Here is a 12,973-nt window from a genome sequence, read left to right on the forward strand (position 1 = left end):
AGGGGCCACAGTTGGTCTCTTTCAGTTGCTCAGTGCACATGTGTAGTTAGGACAGCTATAAAACAAAGTAAACCTTGGGATTTTCAATTGTTGATACTTAGCAGTTTCTAAATGAAATGAACCACAATATCAGAAGAAACATAATCATTAGCTTTCCATTTCAGACAAGGTTTTGAGGAAACACATAAGCTATGAAGCCAGTAGAACCATTGGTAAATAATTACTATAATGAAAATTCAGCTGGCTATACTTTTAAGTTAATATCTTTATAATAGCTGATCCTAGATACATTAAATAAAAATCATTTTTTTCAAGTTTGTTATTACAGATCGTAGATTCTCTATACAGTAAGAATTCAGTGCTATGATGAACCCAGACACTGAAGCTCTTTTTCTATATTGCAATTACCAGAAGAATTATTAAATGGTGAGGCTTATAGCTTGGTTGCATGGCAACTAATTCTAACACATCAGGAAAGAAAAATGTAATGCAATAGCGTAGAGAGAAAAACTTTGAGGTCTCCAGTGGCTGTGGATTTTTGTGCTGTTTAATTCTGAAGACAAAGCTTGAAAAGAGTTTTTTTCTGAATCTGTTCTTCCCCTTCTTCCTTTCCATTTTGTTTGTATAGTGCTAACTTTTTTTTTTCTTTCTTTTTTTTTTTTAAAGTTAGGACAATTTGTTTTCCACAGTAGAAGGCCCAAAGTATATTGTCTATTGTATTTCCTACTAAAATTTACCGTATTAATAGTGACATGACAGGCTAATATTTAGAGGATTTTGGAGCAGTAAAGCCTTAATAGCCAATGTTCATGCAAGTGGCTTTGGTAGCATGTCTTGAAAGGTCAGACTTCTTATTTAAGATGTAACTAGTCTGCTGAAGGTTTTATTTTGTCTCAGAAGATACCCGTGTAAATTTGCATCCTGGAAAATAAAAAAAATAATTTCTGTAGACTGCTCCCAGCCCTCCCTGGTATTCTATCTGCAGGATTGCAGAGGAGTGCTGCATGACCTTGTGTACACTGAGAGATGATTTCACTTACAGCTTATTCTTCATAACAGGTGATTGCAACTCATATTTATCCAATCTTTCTTTGGTTAAATAGCTCAAGAGTTGTGAAGCTTAAGAATTTTCTGGAGATTGCTGGGAAATTGACAGGTGCTCCATAAAGCGTGTCACTTTTAAAACCTATTTCATGCTCTGGATGTGAATTTATGAAAGCTGTTTAGAAGTTAGATTATTCAAGTAGTATGCAAGTGAATTAAAAACATTTTAAAACAAATATTTACTTTATTACTAACTAGGCACTACAGATTAATTTCAGTAATAGAAGTTAATTATTGGAATTTTAAAATGTGAGATTTAATATGAAAAATCTAATAAGCACATTCTTGGAATTTCATGTTATCTTTTTTACTGCTAAAGAAAGAATTGGTTTAGAGTTTTTGGTTTGTACCTGGGAGTCTTTTTTTTTTTTTTTTTTTTTTTGAGGTGGTTTTGTGAAAATAGCTGTTAAGATTACATAATTTGAAAGACTTGCTGAGTTATTTTATATCTGTCTTTATGAAACACTGATTATCACTTGGATTTTAGATATGTTGGTGCTAATGCTGCTTCTTATGAAAGTAGTGTATTTCTTTCTGTTAATATTACTTTACAGAGCGTAAATGACTATATCAAGCTCAAAGCAGTTCAGAAGTAGGACATAAACTCTGACATCAAACAGTTGTCTGAAGCGGTTACACTTGGCTATCTTCCCACTGCTTTATTAAAAGAAAAAAGGGGAGGGTGGGGAAAAGAGGGAGAAAGATTGAGGCTGCAGGTGGAAGTCAGAAATTTGTGGTTGCTGGTACAACCTTCAAGTTGGTGTGTATCATCCTGATTCCCTCTCCACCCCATCCCCAGTTCCTTCTTCTAACCCCCACACTGAGTAAAATATAAGTGCTGGAAAAACATTATAATCATAAACTGATCTGAGGCAAGCATAACACACAAACAAGAGTAATGAACTGTGGATGTTCTGGCAGATTTGAGGTCAACTTGCTGCAGTGCATGATGCTGGATTTACTTTGTTGTGTTCAGCTGACTGCTCTCACATACTGCAAAAAATTTAGAGAAGCACAGGTGAGAGTAGGAAATTGCAATTTTAAAGTTTTGAATGTTAGGCTTGAATTAGGATAGGATATGTCCTTTTAATTCACTTCAGTTATATCAAAATATCATGAATTTGGAAAAAAAATGTTGTGAACAATGTTTCTCTTTTTTTTTTTTAACTTGGTAATCTATATTTATTTAGCACTAGTAAATACTAAAGTAAGCACAGGCTGTGCAAGCCTTCCTAGAACCTTGGCTGTCCAGCCCAGTCCAGCCGTCTATGCTGATGCTTCCTTCCACACCTCCACTGCTGTTGGAGTTGGACAAAATTAAGGAGAAATACTGAGTATGAGTGTTTGCTTTTGTGGTCCTAAATTAAGCACTGATTCGCTTAATTCCCATTCCTATACATTATCATGAAATTGGTAGTGTCTGCTTTGTTATATCTTTAACAATACTGCAAAATCTATGATTTTCGGGAAAAAAAAATTCAAATATAAATAAGAGTATTTTAACTTTTATTTCAAGAGACTTTTTTTTTTTTTTTTTTTTTTTTTTTTTTTTTTTTAACCAAAATACAGTCTTTATGAGAATCTTGCTTACATGATCTGCTCACATTATTTGTGTTGCAGAGAGAAGTGAGAGAAGATGCAATAAGGGAAAGAAGATCAAGTTAGTAGGCAAGTTAAGGTTACAGTTTGAATAGGCAGGTAGAATTGGAAAAGTGGAGACAACTTAAAATCTGTCAGTTAAATGTTAATAACTCAGTACACATTTAAACAGACAGGATGTATACCACCAATTATTGTAGAGTAGTGACCCCAGTGTTAGTACAGTCAGCCCTACAATAACTTGTTTGAGTGGCAATGGCTTTAATTTATTGAGAAGCAGAGAAATAATAGCAGCTTACTCAGACTGTCGCATTACCATATTTTAGTGACCCTCTTGAAATATTTAAAGTGTTGGCTTAATGCTTTCTTGAGGAGGATTCTGAATTCAACATAATAGTTAGAGATTGTTACTTTATTGTTGTGTTACTGTAGTGAAAGCTTACTGTGAATGTTTTTTGCTTGTACTATACACTTGTATAAGGCTTGAACAATTCTTGGATTGTTCTGTTTTCCTCATCCTTTAAACAAATTTTTACTCTTCACGTTGACAGAATGTGGTCCATTTTCATAACACTATGTATTAGTGGTGGTTACATATCATAACATTACGTATTAGGACTACTAGAATCCAACAATTTTCTGCAGGTGCCAAAACAAAAATAAAAACTCCAATTTTTCCAAGCTGCCCATAAAGTGGCAGTGTCTCATCATGACCAAAAGAATACTAATAAAATAATACCTAAGTCTCAGAATACAGTCTTTTTTTTTCCCTCCAAAATAACTACTAGTAAGTAAGAAGCTATTACAGACTCTTCTGAAAAACAGTAATGAAAATACTGGAGGATAGTCTATTTGGTAGTATCAAATCTTTTCGCTCTAAGATTTTTTTTTTTTTCTCCCTACAATTGCTCCATAAATTGCAGTGGTTGCCTGGTCAGAACTCTATTCTTGCAAAAAGGATGTTCTGCCCTGTACTCCTCATCCTTAATGGCTAAAAAGGTGTTCTGTTCTGCCCTGCCTGCTTTCTGCTGTGTGGCTTTTGCCAGCAGCAGTACTGAACTTGCCACTAAGATCACTTGGCAACTCTTTGTCTGAAAAGTAGCCCAGCAGAAAAATGTGATTTTGAGCTGGATCAGTTCCTGCAAGGACACACTGGTGCCAGCACAGGGATGGCAGTAGGAGTGATGGGTGAAGAAGCATGCTAGAACATTCTTCATGCTGAGAGCACTGCCTTAGGAAATCTGATTAAGTACTTAATGTAATCGCAGCTTTGGTTTTGAATGCTAGTAATATTATTGACGGAGAAAGCAGAAACCTCAATTTTTTTTTTAAGTTAGTGTTTAATACCCACAAATTTTACTTTGGCTTCTCTACAAGATTTGGAATCTTTCTTTAGGTTGTCTGTATAGAGAACTCATAAAGATGCTAAGTTACTGTACAAAAATAATTGTTCTTTCTGTGCTGAATTAATGGAGTGCAAAGTCCCTCGACCTACTGAAATGTTTCTTGCTAATGCCAGCTACTTCTCAAGCTGTAATGTGGAATGGGTGGAAAAATAATTGTCTAATTTCTCCATGGCCAAAGAAGCAGAAATGGTTTGAAAAGAATCCACCATGAGCAAATAGGATTGGCAGATTTCAAGTGATAACAGAACCCTGCAGAATCCTGCAAGGGGGAATTAACCAGCAGATTAGCAATGCCAGATTTGAATTGTGGTGTCTGCACTGACTGATACACTCGATTGATGTAGTATAAACTTTTACATTTTGTCCATTACTAGGAGTTGGACAGACTTAATCTGGTCCACAGTACAATGTTAAATCTTTTTTTTTTTTTTCTTTTTAATGGGCAAAAACTCCTGTCACTGTAGAAAAATATGAACGAAGTTATGGGTAAGCCAGTGAATTTAATCTAGGGAGAGAAGAAAGTTGTCCAGTGGCTTTGCTTGCTCGCAGAAATTAAGTAATACCAGTTCCATTAATATGGTTTCAGTAAAAGCTCAGAAAATTCGCTGACATCTGCTTTGAATACTTGCAGAACACAGTCATCTGCTTTATTGTATTTATAAACAGGAACAGTTTGTTTAACTGTTAGGGGGATGTTATAATGTATTTTGTCCCTGCAGAAGGTCTCTAAAATTATTGATAAACCTGTGTGAAATTGTTAAACAAACTTTCAAAAAAAAAAAAAAAAGATTAGTTTAGGGCACATGTCCATTCAGATGTTTGCAGATAAGCCATTCAAATCTTTGAAGATGTGCTTCATGTATTTCACGGATTTGTGCAATATCTGGAAGTTGAAATCTGTTTTAGATTAGGTGATTAATTCCTAATATTTTTCAGTAAATTTATAGTAAATAGTAATAGTACAGCTGTACAGTTGCATGGTAAAAACTTCATAATAGCTGCAGGACTCCAGGTGCATGGCTTCGAGTTGACACTTCTCTGTACAGCACAGAAAAGCTACTCTAAAAAAAGCTAACCCTAAAGAAGGCAAGGAAGTACTGACTTGTGTACAGGCAGAAGATCCTTAACTTATCCCCTCACTGAAACTGCAAATCTCCCTTGAAATGGTAGTGCTGCTGAAGATGGCATTTCTTACAAGTTCAAAGAAAATGTCAATTATTATTATTATTATTATTTTTTTTTAGTTCTAGATGTAATGATGTGATGAGGTATTTTTGAAGGTATTTGTAAGAAATAAAAAGTTTTTTGTAGGTAATAGCAGAATTCAGAAAACCTGTTGTCTCTAAAACAGTAGACTGAGATTGAGTTGAATCAATCTCTCTTCTCTGGTCTCACAGTAATACTGTCCTGCATGTCCTGCATCAGGTTTTATAGCAAGGAAAACACTAGCAAAGATATATAGCAAGGAAACATTTGAAAATGGTACACAAGTAACAATATATTTCACTAATATATTTCCAGTGAAAAGGTGCATTGTATCCTAAGATGCCCCATGTGGCTGTGATTAAAAATAAATCAGTTGTAGCTGTAGACAGACATTTACAGTGTTTGCATTAAAGCCAAATACAGGCTAGGTTAGTTTGATCAGTACTTCTGGTACGATGTTTAAATAATACAATTTTTGAAAGATTGCTCAAGTTGGTGATGAGATGAAGAGAATTGTTAGGTGCTTTGCTGAGTAGCAAATGACCTTGACATCATGTTAAGTGTGTTGCTTAATTAATGACACTGTGTATGTGACTTAGATCTGAAATGAACAAAAATATAAATGGAAATTAACCTTTTTTGTCTTTAGATGAACTTCGTCAAGCTATTGTGGCCATGATGAACAGAAAGGATGAACTGGAAGAACAGAATAGGTAGTTTTCTTTTTTCTAGTCAAGAGGCACTATATAATTTCAAAAACCTGTTATCATTTGATTTCTTTAATACCAGCTGTCCTTTGTATAAAGGACAAAGGACATAATCTTTTTGTCATCCTCCTGATATATATATATCTATATCTATATATATATAGATATATAGATATATTTGTAAAAGGTATGCTTAGTAGTTTAATATTCAACTGTGGATACTGACAAGTAGTGTTTACAGGTCTACTTTTTCCTTCGACTTCAAATCACATATAGCCATTTGTCTTTGGGAGGTTTCACAAGTTGTAGTTTTTTCAAAACCAAAACTTACAGCCAAAAGATTCCTACTATCTCTTAAGGCAGCTTTCTGAAAAAGTGAAAGTTTGTCCTGATTTGTTTATGCAAATATTCAGAAAGTTTCGTTTTTCCCCTTTCTCGTGCAGAAATGATGTAGGACCGCCAACAATGTTACACTGAAAGTGGCTGTCATTTGTGAATGTCCTCATGTTTATCTTGGACAAAAAAATGATGTAAATGTAAAAAAATGTCATTCATTTAAAATGCCGTCAAACCTACTTTTTTTTTTTTTTTTAGTATATTGGAACACGTGACAAAACAAATGAAAATATATTTGAGATGTACTATTGCTACTCTATAGAAAAACTTTTTTGTTAATTTATGCTTTTAAAAGAAATGAATTTTTTTTTTTTTTTTTTTTTTTTTTCATGTCGAGACTACCAACTGATCCCATTTTGCTGCCTCTTCTCCACACTGACGTAGTTGGTAGTTATTGTTTCATTCAGCTTCTTTTTTTTTTTTTTTTTTTTTTGGTGGGGTGGCGTGTTTATGTCATTCTGCTGACCTTTGGTATCTCATCAAAGGTGTTACACAAAGATATATCACAGTACTCTCAGTAGAGACAAGAGTCCTACCTGTCCCCTGCTCTGGCTAATAAACATGTTGCTTATAGATTCTTTCTGAGAAGTAGGAGCTTGCACTCCTACTTCTGCATGGAGATGAGATTATAAGCTACTTTCTATGATGGGAAATTCTTTTTGTGTGGTGGTGTAGTAGATACTGTAATAGGTTGTGCTTTGGCCATGCTGACAAGATTAATACAAATTAATAGCAAGCACTTGCAACTGATTTTTGTTGGGTACTTTTTTCTTGCAGCTTTTCATATCCTTGTATAATCAAATCAGGTGTTTTTTACATTGAATAAAGAAATTTTAGGATGACATTAGTGGTATCATTCAGATAACTTACTCTGTGATTCATAGAGGATTCTCTAATTACTGTTAGCGGTGTTCTAACAGATGCTGCTACCTTCTTCCAGGTCCCTGCGAAACCTGCTTGATGGAGAGATGGAGCATTCTGCAGCACTGAGGCAGGAAATGGACAACTGGAGAAGGAAAGTAGCAGAACAGGAAGAGCGGCATGCCACAAAAGTCCAAGCCTTGGCAAGGTGAGGAGCACTAAAATACTCATAATAGCAGCAATTAAAAAGTAATTTTCCAAAAGAAATTAGACTAATAATAAGAAATATAAGCCATGAAAATAGTGGCAGTTAAGTAATGAGACTGATACAAAGGAACACGTCAGGTAAATGTAAGTAGACTTCTTTCTTTATGTACCTTTTCTTTGGTCCAGTTCTAACCCCACACTTTTTTTTTCCCTCTTCTACTTAAAAGTTTGGAAATTCCTGGTAGAGCTATCATAATAATCATGGTCCTAGGATTTTTCCCTCATATGTGATATATTCTATTCTTAATGTTGTTGAAGTGCCTAACATGATCTGGAATTAGTACTCCCCAAACCTTAGTTTTATGACAGAACTTAAATATAATAGGGGGAAAATTGTTTAATTAAAGTTTTTTCTGAATTTTAAACCTTTCAGATATTTCCTTTTAAAAATGCTAGCACCAGATTTTGACAAAATGTATACTAGGAAAAAATCACCAAACAGCTTGCCTTTCAGTGAATATGAAAGAATATTTAGGGGTACACACACATACTTTTTTCATGGAATCATGTATGTAGTTAAGGTTATGAACCCCCAAATCCCACAAATATTTCATCTTGCTCTGTCAACAAGATGACAATCCTATCATAGGATTTCTCATAGATTTGATATCAGGTATATGTGCTTACATGAACATTAGTTTTCCAATTTTATTCTTTTTTTTGTTGTTTTATTACCAGTAATATTTCTAATGTATGTTGTAATGAATGAATTGGAACAAGAATGAACAACTGTTACGTGTCTTTAAGCTTTGACAAGGTCTGGAATACTTTTCCAACTTGTATAACTTTTTTTCTGGCAATGCTGTTAAGGGATCTTGGAAGCCAACAGGCAAAAAAGTATCACGAGTATTTAATTGTTAAGCAAGAAATATGTAAAGACTGCTTAGAATTTTTATATTCCAAATAGTTTCTACACTTTTTTTGTATCATTTAAGGAATGCTGAAGTCTTTGGGGGGGGTGGGGAGGAGAGGACAACAAAACTTTGTAAAGACATTTATTATTTAGTCCATTCCATCGTTTTTCAGCATTAACAAAATAAAAAAGCAACAAACAGTCCTCTTTTTTAAAAAAACCAAACAATGTCTTTTTTCATTAATTTTTGTACTATTAGCAAACTGACAGAAAGTCGGGTTAATCTGTCTTGTTCCTTCCACAATTTACTGTTTCTCTTAATTCTTAATTTTTAAATCAGGTGTGAAAATGTCTTTATGCTTTATCTCTGTGATGATTTATGGCAAAAAGCATGACTTCAGTTTTCATCATTACAGTACAATATGTTATTTAACATTCTTCAGAAGAAATCTCATAATCAGGCCATATTTAATGTCAATAGATCAGCTGTTGGACACCATATAGCCAGAAATACATAGATGGAAATGATGTGAACAGCGTGGTTCACTTGAGATAAATATGTTTTTCCATTCAAAAATCCGTTTATATCTTTTTAAACAAGAAGACTATGAAGTATTTCACAGCAAAAGTTTTAAGTAGATGTTATGCCCATACCAGTGGGCCATGACTGAAATATTTTCCCTAAAGCACAGAACAGTCATCTTTAAACTATGTCCTTAGGGATATAGTATTGCTTTCTTGAGCTAACTAACTCTGTGGTACAGACTCTATGGATGTGTGAATATGTTGTTAGTTTGGTACTGATCTTGGGAGAAGGTTCAGACATTGCATATTAAATCTGTTGTGGATGTGCTATTGGGTCCTTGAGGTTGAAGTTGAGTTTCAACCATCTGGCTTTTTCTCATGGTTGTAGAGTGAGTAAACAGTGAGTTCTCATTCATTTTCTGGTCCTCTTGTCAGGTTTTCATGGCTGACTACTTTCTCAACTGCTGTATCGTAAACAACAGTTGTTGCCAAACATTGTGAATAGTATAAGATTCTGAAGTGGTGATTTTTTTTTTTTTTTAAGTAATTGTTTGTTTAAAATTAAGTACTGGAGCACTTTAATAGCGTACAAAGTGTTGTCGTGTCCTCTCTGCATGGTCATCTAACTGCTCTTGACAGTAAAATAATGGATATTTCATTTTAAGTGTTTAAAAAATAATTGAATTTTTACCTAAGATGAGTAATTTAACTGTTAATCACACAGATAGAGGCTTATGATTGTCTTAAAAATTAGAATAGTAGTGATGCTTTCTGTGGTCCTGTCATGCAGTTGTATTTTTATTACTACATCTCATATTTATATGTAAAAAAAAAAAAAAAAAATTGTTTTTGGCTTTTATCTACATCTTACATCGGTGATTGTCTTTGCCAAGTCTTATTCTGCAATCTGTTAACTTTGTAGTAAGTCCTTTTGTTAAATTCAATGTAATTATTTTAACTTTTTTATTAAAGTGTATTTCTATATAAGCGATTTTTTCAAACTTTTTTGTCACTTAATATCTGCTTTCAGAGATATTTTTCAAATTTCTTCAGATGTAAATTATACATATGTATTGCTTTTATAAATCAGTTATTTGCCTTTTCAGAATTACTGTTTAAACAAAACAAAAACTGACTTCTTATTGTCCTAAGTTTATGTTGATTGCTTACTGTAATCTAAAACATACTAATTGTTTTAATGGTTTGTTTTGTATGAGTTTATGAAGCACTCTTATGAGTAAATTTTGACATTTTGCAGCCTTAATTGGCCTTGAAATTAAATCATCTCTTGGTGGAAGACAGGGCGAAGTGAGAACATGATAAAGCGTATATTGACTGAAGCCTGCAGCTCATTGTATGATCTTTAGCCCATTACATGTCTTCAGCCAAATCAAGGGTGTTTTAGTCCCTGAAAGATAAATAAAGGCAGAATAAATAAAGGATGTTGCTATCAGTATTTGTACTCATGTCAGAGAAGTCAGCATGGTTTAAAGCTGTGGAGCAGAAACTGAACAGTGCACATGTGCACTGGGAAATGAGCATGAGACCTCTTTTTTGCCTATACCTAAGAGATTCCTTATACTGCAATGTCAACCTTCAGAAAATAAGTGACTTCTTGAGTATGTGTCCCCCTTCCCTTCTCTCGGTGTGTCATCAGGAACACTGATGTGTTAGAAAACACGTTTGCCAAGTATCCAAGTCTAATGCAGCTTACTTCTTTGCCAAGACAGATGAGCTGAGGCAGAAGCAGAGTTTTGAGTCATACCCTACCTAAATTGTTTGTGTGACATTGCCACTAACTTTAGATTTTTAATCTTAATTGTTATTTTTTCTAAGTATGTCTTAGGACTAGATGTATTTCCAAGTATTTTCTTGGACTTTCTCCCCATCTGGTGTGTTGGCCGCTCCTCCAGTTTTGTATGGTCTGTGAACTTACCAAGGGTGCACTCTCTCTGTATCCAGGTCATTAATAAAGATGCTAAAGAGCATTGGCCCTAGTATTGAACCCCGGGACACACCAGTAGTGGCTTACCTAAAGATTGCTTTTGTGCTACTGTTGTGCACAGCAATGAATTTTAAACTGTCTTTTAAGCTAAATCACTTAAATTTAGATAAGTAAGGCTTTTGAAGGTGAATGCAGCTGTAATGGTGTCTTTGTCTTCTTACAACTCTAAACAAGCTCTGGAGTAACCTATGATGCCTGAAATCTTGGGGATGATTCACATGTATAGTAAACAACAAGCCTATTCTGAATGTTAAATAAGGTTAGTAATCTGTGCCTTGTTACGGAGAGGAGTGTTTGTTTTCTGCATATGCAGGCGCAGTGTTTACTGTCAGTCGTGGTGAACTACCATGACTGAGGTTCCTATAAGCTTTTTATTGCATAGCAGAACTAGAGTCTGAAAATGATAAACATAAAGGTAATATAAATATATTTAGAATGCTTCTAATTCTGCTTTTGATGACACATAAGACCTAAATATGCAGTTTGAGGGAGGGAGAGAGATACACAAGTGGGTTTGACATTCATATGATGTAGGGCAATGGAGACAATGCAAATACATCATCATTTAATATTCACGTTTCAGGTTATAGGATTTGTATATTCATATTTCTTTGACTCACTTCCCCCACAGTTTTAGAATTTGCATTGACATGTAGGTGAATCAGGTATTTATCATGCATGTACCCTTTTAAAGAACAGATAAGGAGCTTTTTTAGAAGAATCTAAAGAGATGCTCACTTAGACTAAAACGTTATTTTAAAACAATATTATGTAATTTCTCTAATTATGATGGAGGTTGGGTGTGTTGTAGTGATTGTTCTTCTGAAAGTCATTTTGTCTTATCCCATGATATAAACAATGTTGGGAGCTGCTTAGATGCAACAAATTTTAATGTCACCATTATTTTGGACTTCAAATGCATTTCTTTAATGATTCAGTGCAACTCATTTTCCAGCAAGTAAGAAACTTCGTATAGAGTTATTTTTGGATGTAGATTTTTCTATTAAGTTGCTTTTGTTGGTTCACTTTCTATGATGTGGGTGCTGCTGCTGCAATATTAGGATTAGTAAAACATTTTTAGTAGCATTTTAAGCCCAGAATTTGGACAATCTGAATAATTCTGATATTAAAGAAGTTGAAATAACAAAAATTGTGGACATGATTTCTATGTGCCACATAATACATTAAGTGAATAAGAGGAAACAAGTTTTCAGATAATTTGTAGTAATGAAACCTTCACTATTTACCGCAGAAGCAGTTAATCACATGACAAGAGTAGAAAACTTCCCTGAATTATAAAATTATGAACATATTAGGTCAGGAAAGTAATTTAATAACCTGACTATTGTAGTTTGATGAGCAAATATACTTATTTTATGAGCTAATATTTGTGTGTCCCCAGAACTCTTGCTAAGAATTTGATGTAAACACCTTCTTGAATACTTTGAGAACACTAATTTCAGCCTTTCTGGTGACAAAAAAGAAAAGAAAGAGAATAATCTTGAGTTGTTTGCTTAGTGAGGACCAGTAATTCTAACTAATGACTGAGGATCAGTCATTCTAGTTAAAAATTTTGGAATACTGGTTTTCTCACCCCCTTTTTTTCAATATACAATGTGTTCATTTTGTGAAATAAAAGAATGAAACAATTATTTGAGATGTAGTGGAATTATATTTATTAGTAAATAAAGTGACAGTTTAGGATAGATGCTTACAATTTATTCTGATGCTGTTTACTTTCTGTGAAGATGATTTCTTTTGCAAGTAGAAAAAGAAACAGGAATATCTATTTAAAAAAAAATATATATATGTATATATGCACACCTGTTACATCCCTAATATGTTTGTTTATTGACAATACACTCAAAAGTAACTTTAACTCACTCTTTGTTTTTACCCATTGTCGTATAGCAGAATTAAGAATTAACTGCAGAATTAAGACTCAAGGGAAGAAGTCACTTGAACATACTTTAGGCAAATAAGTATTCTTGTTCCTGTCAGTCATATTTCACAGAAGAAGGCCACAGGTACATTTCAACGCAAT

At 33.9% G+C, this 12,973-nt stretch overlaps 1 protein-coding gene across 1 annotated transcript in view; it reads left to right on the plus strand.

The window, feature by feature from the left end:
* SNX29 (sorting nexin 29) overlaps positions 1-12,973 on the plus strand; it is a 130,450-nt gene that overhangs the window by 25,397 nt on the left and 92,080 nt on the right. Inside the window, exons 12-13 of the mRNA XM_032197430.1 lie at positions 5,965-6,028; positions 7,359-7,487. Coding sequence (XP_032053321.1) covers positions 5,965-6,028; positions 7,359-7,487 — 193 coding nt within the window. The remainder of the gene's footprint in view (positions 1-5,964; positions 6,029-7,358; positions 7,488-12,973) is intronic.

The sequence above is a fragment of the Aythya fuligula genome, chromosome 15 (genome assembly GCF_009819795.1).
Source record: "Aythya fuligula isolate bAytFul2 chromosome 15, bAytFul2.pri, whole genome shotgun sequence".
Classification (NCBI taxonomy): domain Eukaryota; kingdom Metazoa; phylum Chordata; class Aves; order Anseriformes; family Anatidae; genus Aythya; species Aythya fuligula.